At 57.1% G+C, this 19170-nt stretch overlaps 8 protein-coding genes across 8 annotated transcripts; 4 read left to right on the forward strand and 4 right to left on the reverse strand.

Annotated features, from left to right (window-relative positions):
* Window positions 1–3: 3 nt before the first annotated feature.
* Window positions 4–1375, reverse strand: L969DRAFT_43729 (uncharacterized protein; the record flags this gene model as incomplete). Its single annotated transcript, XM_014715806.1, has 5 exons — window positions 4–42; window positions 99–252; window positions 305–592; window positions 645–1021; window positions 1070–1375. The coding sequence occupies 5 exons, from the start codon at window positions 1373–1375 to the stop codon at window positions 4–6; spliced, it is 1164 nt and encodes a 387-aa protein (XP_014571292.1).
* Window positions 1376–1398: 23 nt separating this feature from the next.
* Window positions 1399–2896, forward strand: L969DRAFT_57516 (uncharacterized protein). The gene is made up of 5 exons (XM_014715807.1): window positions 1399–1469; window positions 1522–1947; window positions 1995–2269; window positions 2319–2467; window positions 2515–2896. Exons 1-5 carry the CDS (start codon window positions 1451–1453, stop codon window positions 2642–2644), a joined length of 999 nt encoding a protein of 332 aa, XP_014571293.1. The 5' UTR covers window positions 1399–1450; the 3' UTR covers window positions 2645–2896.
* On the reverse strand, window positions 2647–3635 carry L969DRAFT_84584 (uncharacterized protein; the record flags this gene model as incomplete). The annotated part of the gene is made up of 3 exons (XM_014715808.1): window positions 3130–3635; window positions 2799–3079; window positions 2647–2740 (listed from the first exon to the last, which is right to left on the reverse strand). The coding sequence occupies exons 1-3, from the start codon at window positions 3539–3541 to the stop codon at window positions 2648–2650; spliced, it is 786 nt and encodes a 261-aa protein (XP_014571294.1). The 5' UTR covers window positions 3542–3635.
* Window positions 3636–3945: 310 nt separating this feature from the next.
* L969DRAFT_92139 (uncharacterized protein) lies at window positions 3946–4551 on the forward strand (the record flags this gene model as incomplete). Its single annotated transcript, XM_014715809.1, has 2 exons — window positions 3946–4211; window positions 4269–4551. The coding sequence occupies 2 exons, from the start codon at window positions 3946–3948 to the stop codon at window positions 4549–4551; spliced, it is 549 nt and encodes a 182-aa protein (XP_014571295.1).
* A 343-nt stretch (window positions 4552–4894) lies between these two features.
* L969DRAFT_92140 (uncharacterized protein) lies at window positions 4895–5873 on the reverse strand (the record flags this gene model as incomplete). Its single annotated transcript, XM_014715810.1, has 6 exons — window positions 4895–5146; window positions 5204–5422; window positions 5479–5497; window positions 5549–5635; window positions 5699–5784; window positions 5847–5873. The coding sequence occupies 6 exons, from the start codon at window positions 5871–5873 to the stop codon at window positions 4895–4897; spliced, it is 690 nt and encodes a 229-aa protein (XP_014571296.1).
* Window positions 5874–6040: 167 nt separating this feature from the next.
* L969DRAFT_167535 (uncharacterized protein) lies at window positions 6041–10020 on the forward strand. The gene is made up of 3 exons (XM_014715811.1): window positions 6041–7891; window positions 7943–8034; window positions 8081–10020. Exons 1-3 carry the CDS (start codon window positions 6208–6210, stop codon window positions 9959–9961), a joined length of 3657 nt encoding a protein of 1218 aa, XP_014571297.1. The 5' UTR covers window positions 6041–6207; the 3' UTR covers window positions 9962–10020.
* Window positions 10008–17141, reverse strand: L969DRAFT_101156 (uncharacterized protein; the record flags this gene model as incomplete). The annotated part of the gene is made up of 9 exons (XM_014715812.1): window positions 15799–17141; window positions 14620–15750; window positions 13313–14568; window positions 11860–13261; window positions 11725–11804; window positions 11342–11625; window positions 10600–11287; window positions 10402–10543; window positions 10008–10350 (listed from the first exon to the last, which is right to left on the reverse strand). Exons 1-9 carry the CDS (start codon window positions 17052–17054, stop codon window positions 10008–10010), a joined length of 6582 nt encoding a protein of 2193 aa, XP_014571298.1. The 5' UTR covers window positions 17055–17141.
* Window positions 17142–17159: 18 nt separating this feature from the next.
* Window positions 17160–19151, forward strand: L969DRAFT_70024 (uncharacterized protein; the record flags this gene model as incomplete). Its single annotated transcript, XM_014715813.1, has 7 exons — window positions 17160–17244; window positions 17302–17512; window positions 17572–17715; window positions 17772–18031; window positions 18091–18406; window positions 18541–18638; window positions 18836–19151. The coding sequence occupies exons 1-7, from the start codon at window positions 17201–17203 to the stop codon at window positions 19149–19151; spliced, it is 1389 nt and encodes a 462-aa protein (XP_014571299.1). The 5' UTR covers window positions 17160–17200.
* Between the last annotated feature and the right edge of the window lie 19 nt (window positions 19152–19170).

Below are 19170 nucleotides of genomic sequence, written 5' to 3' on the forward strand. Positions count from 1 at the left end.
TCCTCAAGAGAACATGTTGTCATACTCGGGATTGCTTCCGGGCTATTGGCAAGGCTTCTTAGAACATCTGCGAAAAGCAAAGCAGAGCATGAGCTTACTGGCATAAACTCGTCGTTATCGGGGTCCCCGCCTACCCTGCCCCCAAAGCCGCCTGAACCGCCACCAAAGCCGCCCGAACTTCCACCAAAACCACCCGAGCCTCCGCCGAAAGGTCCGTTCGGCCCCCTCGGTCTCGGTATCCCTTGTCCAGGTCTAGAAGGTCCTGTTCAGTCGGGCCTCGTGAGCGATATAGAGTCCTGCTTACCCTACAGGGTCAAAGCGAGCACCTGGCGGGGCGCCCATCGGAGGCAGGAAGCCGTCGCCACCCCAAGGGCCTGTCGGGCCATTTCTGCCGGGCATAGCGAGGAGATTGTTGGGATCGCTCGCGAAGCGGTCTCGGAACAGCGGGTGGTCAGGTCCAACGAGCATGCCGTCGCCCCCTGTGAATCGTCCGTCTCTCGAGGGGTTTGTCGTTCCGCCCAGACCGCCCAAGGGTAGCAGATCTGAACGACCTATATCCGGCACAGTCCGATCAGGCGCTCGCAGAGGTGACCTTTGGCTGGGTGGTAAGCGAAAGCCGGGGCACAATGGCGCGTGAGACCTACCTTGGCTCGCGTGACGGCTGAGGACCAACAGGCAGAATCGGGCCTCCCGGATCAGGATAGTAGCCTCCCCGACCTCCTGGCTGAGCAACAGGCTGACTCTGTGTCGTCTGCGTGTCCTCCTCTTGGATCTCACTGTAGCCCTCTTTCCTCAACCCGGGAATGAGTCTCTGGATGACCCTGAGCTGGTACAATGCCGTCAGATCTTTCAGGCGCGTCAAGTGGATGAAGAGATGCTCTGGTGCAGGCCCGCTCGAGCTTGATGGACCGCCCGCTGATGTCGATGGCTCCGAAGAGGCAGCGTCGTCAGCAGGCCAAGGCAGGGAACTTGGCGAGAAGTAGTCGAGCAGAGCGATGTCGAGGCTGGCCGTCCGATCGTCCTGTCGTAATCATGAATGCGCTGCGATGGACGGCAAGGCACTGCTTACCTCTGTAGCGATGGCGTTGGCGACGCCTCTACCGCCGAGTCTGTGGACATGCAGCTCGAACTCCATCGAAGACTGCTCATGTCGGTACTTGAAAGCAAATGAGTCCTTGCCAGATGCCAGTATCGCTGATGGTAGCTCGACACCGTCTGTGCCAGGCTGAGGCGACACGAGTCGAAAGCCTAGACTGACATGAATTGCGTGGAGCAATACTGCCAGCACGGCGATCGGCTTCTCCAGCCTGGCTTCATGGGGGACGCTCTGACTGACTCTGGCCAGCAGGCTCGATGGATCGAGTGGACGACTCATGAGCCCGATGGAAGGCTGACGGAGCCAGAAAGTGTTGGTCGAATCGCCAAGGCGAACGCGTTTCTGCTGAGACGGATGCAGCTGCAGACTGAAGGCGAGTGAGGTCTCTTTGAGCTCGTGTGGACGGTGGCTCAACGGTGGCACAGCTGCTGTGCGAGGTACAGACGAGGATGCATCAGTATCGAGACTCTCAGCAGTCTCGCTCGGCTACTATGACGATCCTTTCGCGAGCATGTTCCTCAAGCCCTCACAAGCATCACGGCGTCCCCCTCTGATCAACATCGGCACGACGCTTCGTACGAGAGCAATAGACCAGCTCGTCGGCAAGTTCCTCGACCTGCCGCGCGTCAGAGGCAAAGGAGCTCAAGTCGTCTCGCTCGGCGCTGGCAGCGATACTCGCTTCTTCAGGCTGGCGAACAACTTGATCAGAGCAGATCAGACTGGCCAAGCCTCGACGGTGCTCCCTACGTGGGTGGAGATCGACTTTGTCGAGTCAACGACGCGAAAAGCGATGACCGTATGGAAGCGTCGAAACGACTTGCTTGCATCCGACGCCGGCTCTGCTAGCATCAGTGAGCAATCGTCCCTGATCTCTCTTCGCAGTCTCACATGCTGTAAGCGCACGGTGGTAGCGGACTTGCTTCGACGCACTACTGCCTGTTGCCGGGTGACTTGCGACAATGGACGGCCACCGTCACATCGAAACTCAGCATGCTCGACACTTCAGCTCCCACGCTGATTCTAGCAGAATGTGCACTGGTCTATCTCGACGCAGCATGCACGCGTGAGCTCATGCAATGGTTCAACAAGACTTTCGAGACTTTGCATGCTGCCATCTATGATCCGTTGAACTTGCAAGACGCTTTCAGTCGCGTGATGCTGTCCAATCTCTCTGTGCGTTCACAACTTGTCGACTGTGGTCCGGCTTGACGGAGATCGACAGGCCCGAGGTATTGCGATGCCAGGCTTAGCAGAGCACTCCGATCCAGGTCTGCTGCGGCGACAGCTGCTCGGTCATGGCTTCACTCGCAGCGACGCCATTTCGCTCAAGACGTATCGCAAGAAGCATCTTGATCATGGCGAGATGATTCGGTAGGCATATAAACCGCCGGTCTTCACGGATGCTGACATACCCGCAGCTTGTCGCAGGTAGAGCGACTGGATGAGATCGAAGAGCTCGACCTGCTGCTCGATCATTACGCGGTCGCCTGGGCGAGCAAAGCGGCGACTGGCGAGTCGCTCAGCTGGTCAAGTCCAGATCGAGATTGAAGACTACGTCGAGTCGTATGTCTCTTCCCAGGCTGTCACGTCTCTTGCAGGGCCGCGCTGGCCTCCTTTGCCTTTCGGCTTCGAGTTTTTGAGGCCCTGCGCGACGAGCTGTCAGTGACAGGATATGCAAGAACGAGAGCAGGGCAGGCAGTACTTTGTAATGCTCGCGCATGGCAAGCTTGTCGACACCCGCCGTCAGCTGATCGCTTTCCTCCGCCCATTTGGCTTCTCGCTGCTCTTTCGGTGTCAGGTAGCCCTCTGCACGAGCTCGTTCATATTCGGCATCTCTTGCGTCGGCATAGTCGAGATCGTCACGACGATGTATCGATCGATACCTCGCCGCCCAGTCTTGCTTGGCGTCTTTGCGGGTCCAGGACGGCTTCTCGTCTGGATCGATGTAGGTCGAGTCATTGCATTCGATGTACCAGCAATAATCTGGGCGACACGTCAGCTCATGTCACTCGAACCTCGACGGACAAACTGACTGAGAGTCTGGGAAGCCTTCCATTTCTTGCTGACCTGACGACAAGTCAAGAGATCTTCTATCTCGAGCTGGCCAAAGATCTTGAGCGAGAGCTCATGCTTGAATCTCAGCAGGGGATCAAGGCTGCTCTCTTTCTTAGCGCGCTCTTGCTGTCGCTTGCGCGCGGATGACGATCGTGTCGGTGAACCCGAACGCGAACCTGCTCTACTGCCTCCCCTGGGAGTGCCCGCCCGAGGTGTGCCTGTTCGTGAGACTGCTCGTGAATGGAGCGGAGTGACGGTATCGTCTTCATCAGAGTGCACGCCCGCATCTGATCGATGATCGCTCAGCCTAGCATGAGCAGACTGCGGCGGTGACAAGTGAGCGTGCTGCTCGGCTGCTCGCGTGAGCGCTTCTTGCAAGAGGTCCGGCATAGCAGCTCGTCTCAGTCTGGGCACTTCGACTTATCGCGTCATTGCGCAACAAGGAGGAGGGGTGGCGCGCGCGGAAGCTGGAGGACCCTGGCTTCTTTCGACTTCGACTTCTGGAATTCAGGAGGCTGACAAAAGCAAGACGGGCAAGGGCCAAGAACAAGAGCGCGATTGTCGGACGCTCAGAGAGAGAGGGTATGTCGCATTGAGGAGAGCATACCGCCTGCCTCAACCGTCATAGTAGCCACTGGCCAAGAGCTCTGTCACCAGCGCTGATACCGCCCTCACGAAATTGCGTGCCGTTCCGCATTGACCTCTTCCCGATCTGCTGGCAGCCCATCCGCACTCATCATCTTGAGACGTCGTGCGCTTGCAAGCAACACATCGCACTGAGTGATTGACCCCAGATGTCGGCACACGCCAGCTCGCTCAAGGCAGCTCCATCATTACCCAAAATCCCTTCATCGAGCTCTGGTCCGGCACCGTCGATGGTGGCCGCACGAGCAGGCGAGGATCAGGATGCTCTGGACGTAGGCACAGAAGTCATCGATATGGAAATCTTCTCCCAACTGCTCGAGATGGACGACGATGACACGCACGAGTTCTCGAGACCGCTGGCAGTAGAATACATCGAACAAGGCGCCAAAGCCGTGAAAGACATTGAGATCCTCCTGTGAGTCTTTCCTTTCGGTGTTTCGCACAAGGACTGACGTTTGGCATCATCGCGCAGGGACGATGAACTATCCGGATCGCAGAGTATTGACGTCAGGTTGAAGACATTATCAGAGCTCGGGCACTTCCTCAAGGGCTCCTCGGCCTCTCTGGGACTGCTCAAGGTGACAAAGACGTGCGAGGCCGTTCAGAATGTCGGCAAGCCTAGAGAGGGCACAACCAAATTTAGAGATCAAGACGAGAAAGAAGCCGCTCTCAGGCGTCTCCGCCATCTTACGCTCAAGCTCAGCGACAGGCAAGCAGAGGCTACACGAGAGCTGCGGACGCTCTGCTCAATCTGAGCCTGGGCCCAGCAAGCTAGCTTGGTCACTTGGCCGCTCACGTGACAGCGACTTCAGACTGCAATTCATTTGTAACCCCATTTCGCATGCATCATCAAGATTCGTATGACATGAGCATCACCATCATCATCATCATCATCATCATCATCATCATCATCATCATCATCATCATCATCATCATCATCATCATCATCATCACATGGCTGTTACACTAGGTATCGCTGAACATGATGTCAAACAACAAAAGATAAGGCTCCAGAGCCTGCTGGCTCTCTGCTAGACACTGATATGATCGAGAGGCTCCTGCTTACGTTGCTTTGGCGTATGCGCATGCGTGTGCGCCTCAGAGAATGATACAGCATCGGCTGTCGGTCGACTCGTCTCCGCCATCGTGACCGTTGCCGTTGGCATGGGACCGCCTTCGCTTGTTCTTCTCTGCGCCCTCGTTGGTGCCTCCTCCACCGGTCGATGCGGGCGTTCTGACCAGCATGGCCGCTCTCGTCGCCGCTTCAAAGACGTCGTCCACACCTTCGTTGCGCAGCGCTGAACATTCCTTGTAGCATCTCGCGCCTATACTCTGTGCGACTTGTTCTCCCTTTTGCACCCCATCACGTGAGCAAGAGTGCGTTCATGACTCGGAGGCCCGACTGACCTGACGCTTCTGCACGAATCGGTTGCCCGCACCCATCTCTCCGGCCTCATCTCGCAAGTCGCGCTTGCAGCCGACGAGGATGACAGGGATCTGGCGACCGCAGATTTGTCGGACTTCCTCGTTCCATTTGACCGTGACGTTCTCGAGCGAGTCTGGCGTGTCGATCGAGAACGCAATCAGGATGACATGTGACTTTGAGTAGGACAGGGGACGCAATCGCTGTCATCACCCATTCAGACTTTCAGGTTCTGACGTGCTGTAGCCGGCTGACACACCTCATACTCTTCTTGTCCACTGTGGGCGAATCAGCAGATGCAATCGACGGTCTGCAGGCGGAGCACTTACGCTGTATCCCAGAGCGCGAGTTGAACAGCTTTGCCGTCGAGCCTGATCTCGGCAACATAGTTCTCAAATATTGTCGGCTCGTATTCTCTGTGCGCGACGAGGGCGAGCAGTCAGCGATTGCGTTGGCTGCAGCAAAAGCGAAAGACCCACTGCGGGAATTCGCCCATTGCAAAGACGGACAGTAGCGAAGTCTTTCCGCAGGCTCCATCCCCCACAATGACGAGCTTGCGTCGAAGCTGAGGGACGCAAGCAAGGGTGATAAGTCTATGCCCAGATTGCGCACGTTGGGTGGACGCACCGCGGCGGTATTGTTTCCGGGAGTCATGTCGCACGGTACCTATGCTATCAGGGGTAGGAAACAGCGCACAAAGTGTGCGTCAATTATCGAAGATGAGTGCGATGCCCGCTTGGCAACGTCAAAGGCTAAGGGCGCCGTCACCGCGAGGTCGGCCTAGGTCACTGCTGGACCCGTTTTGAGCCTGCCCAACGGATACTGAGGCAGAACGTCGCTTTGTCCGAGAACAGGCCGAGCGTTTGCAGCAGACGAGATTGACTGCCAACGCTAACAGGTTGGCATCTAAAGGTCGTGCTTAGCGTGCAGACCGTACTCTGCACGATGCTGCCTCAAGGCGCGCGATTGACGCCTGATTCAGCCCCTGATGAAGCGAGGTCGACCGGAGCACCCTCTATCTGGACCTGACAGGCTGACTGCGGTAGATCGTTGCGCTGCCTGCTTCGTTGCTCGGCCGCGCTCCCCCGAACTCCGCCTTCGAGCGACGCGTGTCACACAAAACGCGCCAGCAAAGTGGCCAAGCAATCAGCGGCTTATGCCGTCTGTGGCCTCCTCCCGAGACCCGCAAGTCCGACTGGGGAGCGGTAAGATATCAGCCATATCGCATCCCTTCGCAGCCGGCAGCCGTCCCAAGCTGCCTGCTCTATCGACCGATACGGCTCTCACAGACAATCGGTTGCCATCTTCGGCAGCAGGCACGGGCACTGCGCCTGGCTATGGACAGGCTATCACCAAGACCGAGCCCTTTCGCTCCAAGACACCTTCGGAAACAAGGATACCCTATTCCATCGGCGAACAGCGCTCGACACGCGCACAGAGCGTCGTTGCCCGCTCGGCGCCGCGCTCGCCTGCTTCTGCCGGCGCAGTAGGCCAGACACGCTCGCTTTGGAGAGACTGGGAGACAACTGCGCCACCGTCTGCTCCGCCCGCGATCCCCCACGCGCCAAAATCGCCTACTGCATCCCTCAGAAGTCTGCCAAGAACTGCCTCGCGCCGACCGCGTTCGCCTGATGAATTTCTGCCACCCGTGCCAGCTCTGCCGCCGGTACTCAAGCGCGCAGACACCGAGCCTCATTCTTCCGGCAGCGCTTTCTTCGCGGAGCCAAGACGCCCAAGACAGAGACAAGGCACGCAGGATAGCGTGAAGAGCTCGATCAGTGAGCCGAGGTCTGTGCGCGTACCCTCGCGAGATCCCGCCCCACGGTCAGGCCACAGAATACAAGAGGCCTTGCCTTTGCCAAAGTCAGGCTCCTTGGATCCCGATTCGCCTGTTGATGCGCCTTTAGGAGCACCAGGGCGCGACCGGGACGTTCATGCCATCCCTTTAGCATCCGAGGCTACAGAGCCACCGAGGCTGTCGTCCTTTCAGCACCGCCCAGAATCAAGTCAGGGCAGTCAGTCCGCCAGTGGTCAGAGTAGCCAGCGTGAATCTAGCAGAAGTACTTCACTAGCTGGCAGCAGCTTGCCCACTCGAACATCCCGCGAGTCCTTGTCGAGCTCATCTGGCCGGTCTCGCCAGCCGAGCCACGATACCGATCGTGAACCAAGTCTCGAGATCGATCTGCCTCCTTGGGCCTTCGATGCTCGTCCGGCAAATCAGACCGAATCTCATAGAGCCCGGCAAGCCTCATCTTCGTCCTCCCAGCGCTCGTCAAGTAGAGGCGCAAGCTTAGCCAGCGGTAGCAACGCTCGCTTGGACGCCTTTCTGGGCAGAACGCCAGCGATGCCCTCGCCCTCGATGTCACGGAGCGAGTCCTCAACCCCAAGCCTGGCAGAATCGCTGAGAGATGACAGATCAGTCGAGCTTGAGCCGGTCACACCAAGGCCATCACAGCCAGACCACAAACGCGTGCAAAGCTCGTCGACCAATCATTTTGACTTGAGGCTCAGTACAGCCGACAGCCTCGATGGCTCTGGTCCTATCACGCCCCGACCGATATTGCGGCCGGCTACCTCGCAGATATCAGCTACAGGTGACAGCGCTGCCGATGTGACCATCGACGCGCGTGCAGACATTGAATTTGCGAGGCGCGTCATGGGCAACGCGAAAGGCATGTCAATGCTCTATCTCGAAGAAGCATATGGCTGACTTCTTGCGGCAGGTGCTGACTCGTCACCAACAAAACGTATAGCCGCTCGACAGGAGCAGGCTATACAAGCCATACAGCGCTTAGTGCCCCGATACGACGCCCTCGTGCGTGATCAGCCTCCAGTCGTGCCAGAGGCTGATGCAATGGCAGGTCGAATATGTCGAAACGCTGACGAGCAGACAGAACGATCTCGAGGCTTCCCTCAAGATCGCCCGCTCGAACGTTACGCTCGTGGAACAGCATGCGGAGACGCTGTCAGAGGCACTGAGGCGGCGCGACCAAGACTCGCGCATGCTGCGCTCAGATGACAAGCCAAGTATCGAGCTCGAGCGAACACGAAGCGGCACTTCTGATACTGGACAAACTACCGAGCTGCAGGCGCCCGCACTTGAGCGCAAAGACTCGTTCTGGCGACGGGCGGGGAAGAAGTTGGCTGGAGCAGCTGAAGATGAGCCGCCTCGGATGCGCCGCACTGCGAGCGAGAGCAGCAATACCAGTTCTGCTCCTTCGTTGACCAGCTTGACAGAGGTGCTCGATCCATCTGAGAGCTCGGTGGAGGATCCCTCCATCAACGACCTCTGCGCTCCTCTATCAGACAAAGCCACTACGGCAGACTATATCGCTCGGCTACAAGACATACAGGTCTACATGAATCTCTGCCGATCGGGCTACAACCGCCAGCGTCAAGAACACGAGTCTCTTCATAGCTCGCATGCCACCCTTCAGCAAGCATTCAACGCGCTGCAGCAAGAGCATGCCTCGACCAAAGCTGCGCATGTCAAGCTGCAACATGCCCACGGTGAAATGCAGACTGAAGTCGAGAGCCTGTCGGAGACACTTTTCGGCGAGGCCAACAAGATGGTTGCAGACGAGCGCAAAGCTGCTGCTGAGTTGCAGGCAGAGCTTGATACTGCTCGACGTCAGATCGAACAGCTCTCCCAAGATGCTGCTGCTGCCACCGTCATTCGTGCCGAATACGACAGACTCAAGAAGCGCGTTGGCGCCAGCCCTACACCTAGTCCAGATCGAACTGTCGCTGGCATAGAAGCATTGAGAACGATGCACTCGGGGTCCCCTGGTCAAGGCAGTCTTGAACTACAGCCTCCTCGACCGCCATTCTGGCGCAACATCAGCAATATGTCAGGCGTGTCTGCTGTGTCGAATCCTGCAAGTCTCGCCAGCCTGGTCACGGAGGCTCATGAGGATGCTATGGCTCATGAGGAGAACGAGCTCTCGCCGGGAGCGAGTGGGGGCGCCCGGGCTTGGCTCGCTGCAACCTTTGGCCGCAAAGCGAGCAGTACGAGTCTGCCCATGGACGCCACAGACAGTCGCGACAGCCTAGAATCCTCGCCCGCCTTCTCGACATCCTCTCGTCAGGACGCGACTGCAAGGATGCAGCGCTTCTTGTCCGTTACATCGGAAGCTGTTGTCGCGCGCTCTGTCAGCCAAGATCGCGCAGCGCCTAGTGTGCAGGTTTCAGCAGCTGCACAAGATCACAGCCCGCAGTTCTGGAGGTCCGGGGAACACCCGTCCACACCTTCGCCCAAGCTAGGCTCGGGCATGCTACGCAGAGACTCTGAAGAGCTGACGCCCGAGCCTCGCACGCTCGCACTCAAGCCACTCCGGATGTCGAGATCATTGGGCGATTTTAACAGTTTGCTGCTATCACCTAGCTCAGCCAGCCTTACAACGTCTCCAGAATCAATGTCGATCAGAAGCGAAGCGCCTATATCGAATTACCCATTGGCACGGAAGGTTCGGCCGCCGGCCTCGCTCGATGCCCTGCAGAACGCTACGCGACTGCTGAAGCAGACACCGTCGTTGGGTGCGATGACATCTCGAGCAGCGCCATCCGTACCGACCCTTGCATCACTACCGGCGGGCCTGACACGTCCCAGCAATCGCAGAACTGCGAGCTCTCAGAGCGCTCGAAGCACTGGCAGCACACGCAGCGGTGCCCGTTCGCCTGCCATGACGCGAGCTGCAGACGATCTCGATCAGCTCATGGCAGATATGGCTGACCTCATTTAGTATACGCTCAGTGCGATTGTTGTTGTTGCTAAAGAGTCTGTGTACGCTAGCGAGCGCGAGCGCGCGAATGAAGATGACCAGAGTGCGTGCAATAGCCCTCCTTACAAAGAAAGAGATCCAGACCGTAAGGTAGTCTGCCCCAACGATGATCAATGTCCACAGATTGTCCCGCCCGTCTGCTCCTGAACGAAGGACTAGGGTGAAAGAAACGGACGAGGGCCTGTGCTATTGCCCGTGTGAAGTACGAAAGTTCGAGCTGTGGTGGCTTGATCGTGAGGGCATGAGTCGGCGTGAAACGAGAGTAAAGAAACCAATTGTATAACAGTGCGGCTTTGCCTTGTCCCCTATGCGAAACCGCATACGAGCGCAAGGCTTGTACATCGGAGCGTCTGACAGTCGTAGCGTGCTTCTCTTTTGCGACTTAGCGGCCGTATTCTGACATGGCAGGCTCTTCTGCAGCCTCGCCATAGCCTGAAGCAGGACCGGGCAGGTCGTCATCGTCATCGAAGCGCACAAAGGATGATGGCACATCTCCGTTGTACTGATTGGCATAAGGATCTGGCATATTGGACGGTGCCATCACTGCGCTCGCATAGGGTCAGCTTAAGGCCAGCATGTATGATCCAGGCGCGACTTACTGTCGGAAGTGGCAGCGCGAGCGCGATCATTACGCCATCGTGCAACGAGGAAGCCGATCAGAGCGAGCAGAGCAAGGATTGCGAAGAATGCGCCGACAGCGATGCCACCGATGGCGCCCTTGCTCAGACCAGACTTTGTATCGAATTGATCATTGGCAGAGGCCAGATTGGAATTGCTTGGTGCGATGACGACGACGGTCGAAGTGCCATGCATCAACGCCGACTCTGCTGCAGCTTGCGCTGCCGCGATGGAACTGAGCGAGGCGGCAGCGGCCGAGGCACTGAGGGCGGATGCAGAGGCCGCGAACGCGCCTGATGAGGTTGTTGTGAGGCTCGGCAGCAGACCAGACGGAATAAGAGATGCAATCGAGAGCGGCAGCACTGTTGGTGTGCCATTACTGAGTGTCAAAGTCGTGTAGGCGACAGAGGAGGACGAGGCGGCGGCGGCAGTCGCGAGCGAGAGAGGTTCGACAATGACGGTGGCGGTGACAACGTTGGCATTAGGATTGCCTGCTACCTGCGTCGCAATCGGAGTCGTTGTCGCTGTTCTCGTCACATAGACTGTTGACTGGCCCGCTCTGGTGGTACCGGCAGCCTGAGCAGGGCCTGCACCAACTGTTGTGGTTCGATACACCGTCGATGGCGCTGGCGAACTCGAGACTGTCTGTGCGGCTGCTCTCTTTGCTTTCTGCGGTAGCTTGACATCAGCATCGGCATTGGCCTGATGCCCAATGTCTCTTACTTGATCGTCTCGCTTGTGATGCCGCCTTACAGGCTGTGATCTGCGCATGATGGAGCCGCCCTGCATATCGAATGATGAACAAGGGGTACTGATGGTATTGCTGGTGCTTTGACAGGCTTTGCCGCTACTTTCGAAAGGAGTGTGACTCGTGTAGATGTTTGTCAAAAGCTTAGCGAACGGTATGTGATGGCGTAGAGCCAAAGGGTCCTGAGGCGACCGATGAATGCGAGTATGCGAGACGAGTCCTGTCGACTCTGGCGTGCCTTGTGTCGACTGCTGAGCGGCTCGACAGAAATGCAGCGTTGGATGTGTTTACCTATCGGAAACGATTTCTCATCCCCCGAATTATTTCCAAGATTTCCGGCACCAGCGCTGTGGCCGACCACAACAAGGAGATGTCTCTCCTTCTCCGCAACCTAGCCAAGCTTGCAGGCCGATCTCTGCATTGAACCAACTCCACAACCTGATGCGGTCGACAATTGATTGACATTGATATTCGGGAACGCGACGCGTCTCACGAAAGCCATGCATTTGCCAGCGAGGCTGTGAGGAAGGCCAAGTCTGCCTGAGGCTCTACAAGTGCAGCCAGCATACGGCGCAGGACGATATAAGCAGCCGGGCTAGCGAATATCGCGTGATGTAGCCCGACGGTTGCTTTGAGGTCTCGCAAGACAGCTCGCGAAGGCATACCCGAGCTATTGATCGCCTCCGCCAAATCCTCTGCTTGTCGTGGCTCCAGAGGCAGCAGAGGGCCAGCATCGATGCTTTTCAAGTAGTCCTGTAGCGCCATGTCTAAACCCTCGCCCTGCTGCACGCGGCGCCGCAGCCGCCGCCAGCGCATTGCAGACTGCGTGCTCAGATCTGTCGACAAGAGCGGCTTGTGTTGTTGTCCATCAACGGCAAGCTCCGAGCGGACAAGAGCTTGCAGCTTGGCAGCCTCATCGAGGTCCTTCGTCAGGCCAGTCTTGAAGTGGCTAGTGATAGCTTGGCTCGCGAGTGCGATGTCATGGTGCAAAGCAACAGTATTCGGCGCGTCGTGGGTCATAGCATCCATCAGACTCGATGCCAAGAAGGCTTCGAGACTGCTTGGCATGCCCGGAAGATCGGCTTCCGAGGTGCATAGATAGCGAACGCAACCCACGCCTTCGCGATACGTCCCGAACGACAGGGCGAACTCTTTTAGGCCGTCAACGCTCGGGCCGAGACAGCGCGTGGCGTTGCCTTGGTCCGCGATGATTCCAGTGGCTTCTGCTTGACTTTTAGCGAAGATGCTGCGCGTCCCACGGTGATCTTGCGCGTAATCGAGATGGCCCATTCGCCGTTTGACGACCAACGCACCGGTCGTCAAAAGCATACGAGCTGCGCGTGGGTCCGTCAGCGGCTTGAAGGATGTAGGCCAATACCGAGGACTATCGACTTTGATCTCGCCTATCAGCTCGAAGCTCGGCATGAGCGCAGGAATAGTCAGAGTCTGCTGAGGGGCTCTGTTCTGGCCCGCGGACCTGACAGCTTTGGCGCGCAGAGGAAGGAAGACGGATTGACCAGAAGCTGAGTCGCGCGCGACAAGCAGCCGGGGCTCAGTCGCCAGCGCCCAAAGGTGCCGCGCAGCCTGCAGATTGGCGCAATTGTTGAATTGCCGTGAGTAGATCGGATAAAATGCAACGAGCAACGATGCTGTTGCGAGTGGCGATGTGCCTAGAGTATGTCTGCCACCGCCGAGGAACAACATCCCGAGACTCATTGATGTCGCGAGATGGCCTGACATTGAATCTGCTTTGCTTAAGCGGCCATATAGCAGCCGCAAGCGTCGTAGAACATTCAGTTCGCCACTTCCTGCCATTACGATTGTCAAAGCAGTCACAATCGCAGACAAAGGCAATGAAAGCGTCTGTCGGTGCAGCGTAGCCGCTGCGGTAGCAGCTAGATGCGATAACGTCAGCTTCAGCAGGGCCAGGCGCGATCTGAGCTTACGAATCTGTGTCCAACGTGCAATTACGCGGTCCAGTAGGTCGAGCAGCAGCGCATGGGCTTCGCGAGAGGCGCTACCGGCATATTTGAGCCCTATAGCGAGTGCTGCGCCTCCTGCGACCGTCCATGCAATTGCCTCTGTTTGCGAATCACTTGCGACCTTGTCGGTGCGCCTAAAGAGCGGTCGCGCAAACGAGGGCATGATGGACTCAATCCAGCTCTTGCTGGGAGTGATTGTCGCCCACAAGATTAATGAGCGGCACAGCGTCCTCAGTAATACAAGATCTGGGCGCGTTCGGTCCGCTCGCGCAAGCGTCTGGGGAATCTCGAAAATGTCGGCCACGTCTTGACGATCGGTCTTTGCGAACATCATACCAAGCGCCATGGTGGCACTCGGCATGACGATGTGGATGTCCAGCGTCCCTTGTGCACCAGCGCTAGGCGTACTCGTCGTACCTGTCGCAAGACCTGCTAAACTCGAGACAAGTGACCGGTCATCCTGACGAGAGGCTTCTCCTCCTCTTGTAAACATGATCAAACCAATAGCAAGGCCTACGCTGAGCGCATACGACTCTCTATGATTGTCCTCCGGCTGTATCTGCGCAACTTTAATCGAGCCGAGCTCTCTTACGAGACCGTCGACTAGCTGCCGCCTATTGCTCGCAAAGTGCAGCAGACCTATGCCCAGTAAGCCGGCAGCCTGCACGAGTTGGCTGACATTGAGACGAGTCGCGTAAGCAGGATGCAGTGCAGGTATGTGTGAGGTCAGAAAGCTTGAGATGCGCGTGTCCGAAGTGCCAACATAGGAGCAGGACAGACCAAGCAGCAAGCCAATAGAGATATGATCTTTCTTGGCATGGGTGAGCTTGTACGCCTGAAAGCGTGTCAATGTACGCAAGCGTCTGGTCAGGCCCAAGCCAAGCAGTCGACCTGCTAGCGATGGCGTAGGCTCGTTAGACTCGATACTCTGCACGATGTCTTTCTGAGCGTCATGATCGGCCGAAGACGCTCGAGCTAGCTCTGCATCAACGCCAGCGTGAAAATCTGCCCAGCCACGCCGATCTGGCAAAAGGTGAGGTATGAGCTTGACCCGTTTAGTAGTGTTGCCCGCGATAAAGTCGAGCTCGAGTGACATCGTCGTCCTATCTTGATCGAGGATACCGTGTACTGAGCTATAATGTAACATTGCGCTGCCGAACGGCATCGACATGATGCGCCGGCCAGTCGCACGCTCGAGCTCTTCTAATGCGCTCGAATCGCTGCATCTATAGAGTCAGCGTCGCTTTTGCAAGTGTAAAGGGACCTTTTACGTGAAGTCAGCCGCAACGGTTCCGGGCAGTGAAACAGACAAGGGAACGTTGTAGGCAAGCATATCGCATACCGATTTGACGCGCAGGTCCTGACTGAACAGTTTTGCGTTCTTGCCAGTAGGCGTGGCCGACATTGCAGGTCTTGGTAGCTCTGCCAGGTCTTCGCGTCCAATGAGAAGCATGAAGTCATTCGATGCCTCGCTAGGAGGTTTCAGCTGACAGCGACGGGCGCATTCTTGTAGGAAGAGTCGCGGTGCCAAGGGTAAGTCTGCTACGTCGTGAGCAGTGAAGCCTGCATCGGCTAGCAGTTGTATGACTTTGAAGCAGCGAGCTAGCGAGCCGCTTGCTTCAGGATCTTGGAAAGCAGCAAGACATCTCGTGAAGAGCTCGTCGATTTCGCCCACGGTTGTTGGCGGCTTATGTGAACGCGTCGAGATCAAGGTCTGCAAACATGCTTCGTCCGCTGCAGAAGAGCTGGTCACTGTTGCTGCTAGCCGAGACATTGCTCCAGTAGACCTGAAGAGATGGTCGCTGACATGATGCCAGCCTTGCTGCGCCGCTAGATCTGCGAGAAGGCGATCTAACTGCCGCCTTTGAGATGCCTCGTAGTTGACGAGACCGATGCTATTGCGCAGGGCAAACAAGGCTGGCAGTGCGTCTGCGGTATAGGGCCCGAAGTCCTTGGTAGCAACCTCTGACAGATTGAAAGTCTTTGCCCATTGTAAGGCTGGGTCAAAGGCATCATCATATGAGGCTTGCAGCAGCGCCTGCCAAGGATCTCCAGCATCGCCAGCTCGTGCTGTCCCCAATAAGATGTCGCTGAGGACATCGAGAGGCTTGTCTACTGATCCCCATGAGATTTGGTCGATGAGATGAGTGCTGAAATCTATGGGCAGGACAGGCAGCAGCGCCTCAACGCACAGCGCAGCAAGATCGTTCGACGATGGCATCGATTGTAGCCTGTGTTTCAGCAGATCACGCTCGTCCTCCTCGCAGGCTTCGCAGATCTCCAAGGCCTCGTCATGTCCGACCAGACGAAGGTATCGCATGTCTTGACCATTGTCCCGAACGACCAATAGGTGCGTGTCCTTCGCACTGCTGGCTCGGATACTGAGCGTCATCTCACCAAGCCTGCTGTCGATGTCAGTTCAACAGGACTGCACGGTGGGCTTGACCGACTCTATTGCACTATGGATATCAAAGGTGTACCGGTGGACAGCTAGAAAGTCCTGCTTCTCGTTCGCATGACTCTGATCGCTCGGCAGCTGCACGGCAAACGGATCATGATCGATGTCTGTATGCGCAGGAGAGAACGATGGAGGCATTGACAGGTCTGGCATAGCTTGGGCAGTACTCCCACCGAGCGATTGTCTCGCAGTCCGGCCCGCTTGGCTCGAAGCTTTCCTCGCCATGGGCGTGGCCACCTGCTGCGTCAGGCTAGCGAGCAGAGGATCGGCTGGTGAATCGAGTGTCATTGAGATGTCGCCATGTGCCATGCTGGACCGCTTGCGAGCCTTTGTCGAGCTGGGCGTTTTAGCCATCGCCGCCGCAGCAGGAGCGCCGACATCAGGCATTCTGGCGGCAGGTACATCACCAGACTGGACAATAGAATGGAAGGACCAGATCGAAGCCTGCCGATGGACGAGATCGATGGTGAGGAGTAGATTGAGATCGTTGCCCTGCGCTTGTGAGGCTTCAATGCCCTCGTCGCGCGCCAGACGATTGCTCAGCCATCGTGGATCTGAGCATGCAGCGGGCTGAGTACCCTGCGAAGCTACTGCGACTGGCTTAAATTGTTCATAAGGATCCGCCAGTGACCAAAGCGCAGAGTCAGATTCACCAGACCCTTGCACGAGCAATCCGATACGCAAAGGAAGCGCATGAGCGATCCGAAAGGGCAGGGGGACGACGAATTCTTGACCGGTAGCAGGTGCAAAGATGACGAGCACATGAGTCAGGATGACGCAAATGACGCGGGTCCGCACGCTTCGTGCAGCGCCTGGCAGGTTGCGCGAGCCCGAATCCCAAAGCGAAGGAGCCTCGCCGGCGTAGAGACCTTGCCACTTTGCTCTCTCTGACGTAGCTCTCTCCTTGCCCTTGAGCGGGGATACTGTGTCGATGTGTGAGCCTGTCGCTTCGATCGAGAAGAGGGCAGGTAGATCAAAGTATGCAAAGAGGGCAACGGTGATGTGCTCTTGCCAGGTCGACAAGTCGTAGACTGCGCGTACGCATGTGCCCTGACGCCATGTGAGGATTGCACCATCCCATTTGAGCGCTTCTCGTGGTCGTTGCGAGCCTGTCAAATCGTTGCTAGCTAGAATGTTGAGCTCCTTTGGTCTTGATGCACCTGCAGGGGTTGATACTGCTTTGAGAGCTTCGAAGTACTCTCGGGATCCGCTAGAGAGCAGCAGGCTCTCATCTAGCGCAGCGGTCATGCCGGTAGCCGAGGCAGTGCGGTCATCTGTCGAGTAGGGGACAGCAACACTGGACGTCGACGGAGGACATTTCGTTGTAGCTGACAGTCGCGTCAATGTCGTGACGTCGCCGTCGTCGTGACTTTGTCGACTTTGGCCACCACGACATGAGTGGCGACCTGGACACACTGGTCAGCTTCGGCTTCGAAAGGTACGCCGCTCAACCACAGCGAGGTGCAGGGCTGATCGGTCCAGCACGGTGGATCAGATCGCGAGCAGAATGGGCCCTCAAATCGACCAAGAATGCCGGCTTACAGCCTGCTCTCGACTTTCTCCAGACTCACGAGGATGACGCCACGCCAGATGCTTCATCATCATCATCATCCTCCATCGTCGAGGCGCCGGCAAGTCAGGAGGAGCAAGCAGCAGAAGCAGCGGCAGATGCAGATGAGGCTGCTGGCGTACAAGCCAAATCCATCGTCAGCTCCCACTCTGCTCATCGGCTCGGTACTCGAGCTGACGCAGGTATGGCCGGCAGAAATGTCTAGAATGCGGCAAGATATTCAGAAACACCGCTCTCGCTGGCTTTCACGGCGACCGGAGCGGTCATGATCAGTTTGAGGAGTCGACAGAGGAGATCAAGCCGCTCACCGATGAGGAGAAAAGAGCCAAGCTGGAAGAGGTCAGCCCGAACGCTTTGCTGATGGCAGCATCTCCTCAGCAGAGATTGGTGTGCAGTTGCGAGCCAAGATGGCTGCCAAGCGCAAGGTCAAAGAAGAGCAAGACAGAGCAGATGCGAAAGCCAATGAAGCCATACGTCGCAAAGCCGGTCAAGATCAGGGCGCCGCAAAGGCACAGCTCAAGCTCAAAGAAGCAGAGAAGCAAGCGCTCGAACGCAAGAACGACAAGATACTAGAAGCAAAAGCAAAAGCTCGCGTTCGGGAGCAGATCGAAGAGGATAAGCGCAAGAGAGCAGAAAAGGCCGCCAAAGATAAAGCGTGAGCCGCTCATCCATATTCAGCGAGACGCGAGAATGACCATCGGTATCGATGCTCAGACTCAGAGAAGGTCGCCCTCCGCCCGATACTACTGAGGCAGCACCTAAAGCTGCCGCGGCAGCTTCTGCGCCAGCGGCCAAGCGTGTCCATTCAGAAGCGCGATTGCAGCTCAGACTACCCGCCAACGTAGCAGGTGCGCCCGTCCTCGCGACGTTTCCAGCAGACAAGACGCTCAACGATGTTGCGAATCACCTCTACGACGCCGTGCCGTCGCTCAGCGGCAATCTCGCCTTTTCGACCACCTTTCCGCGAAAGACGTTTACAAAGAACGAGATGGCGAGCACGCTGGGCGAGCTACAGCTGACGCCGAGTTCAGTCCTTGTTGTTACCATCCCATAGCCGCAAATTGCATATTCAGCCTTTCGACCCCTCGACCGACGTGGCCACTCGTCGAGCTCGTCGCGACCCAACTTTGGTTCTCTTCTCGCGCTCGGGCTCGCTTTCGTCAGCGGGCTTCCCGCCTGATCTTGCTGTTGACCGGCCGGCTAGTCTGCACAGGTGTTCAGCATCTACGTGCCAGGCATGGCGACAGCTCTCAGTACTCGAGGTAAGCCTTGTCTCGTCAAATTTTCTTTCCGAGCTCCTCTCTTCGCTTTTGCATGATGACATCTCATCTAATCACACTGTCCGAGTCTCGTCCAATGGACGCTGGTATGACGAGTTCCATAACACAACAACGGTAGCTGATCCGTCCTCGCTCCTGCTGAAGTGCAATTCGAGGACTCAAAGCTGACTGCTCGAGAGCAGGTGGTTCCTCGCCAGCAGGACACACCCGAGAATTGATCTCAGTCTATTTCGTCAGCACCATCATTGTGAGGTAGGCGAGTGTAGTACTAGAAAGACACGATGCAGTCTCGTTCAAAACAGGTTGCTAGCATACCGACACTGTCACGTTGTGATCCTTGAGCCGTTGGATCGCGAGTCTACCTCTGTCGAAGTCACTCGTCGTGTGGTTGCGCGATCAGTGATGAGCATCCTTCCCTGGGTCGTGGTGTTCGACAAAGCTGAGGTACTCGTCGGCAGACTGAGTCTGTTCCTGGCTGGGCGTGCTCTCGCTTGATGCAGTCGACTCGGAGGTC

The sequence above is a fragment of the Mixia osmundae genome (genome assembly GCF_000708205.1).
Source record: "Mixia osmundae IAM 14324 unplaced genomic scaffold scaffold_1, whole genome shotgun sequence".
NCBI lineage: Eukaryota > Fungi > Basidiomycota > Mixiomycetes > Mixiales > Mixiaceae > Mixia > Mixia osmundae.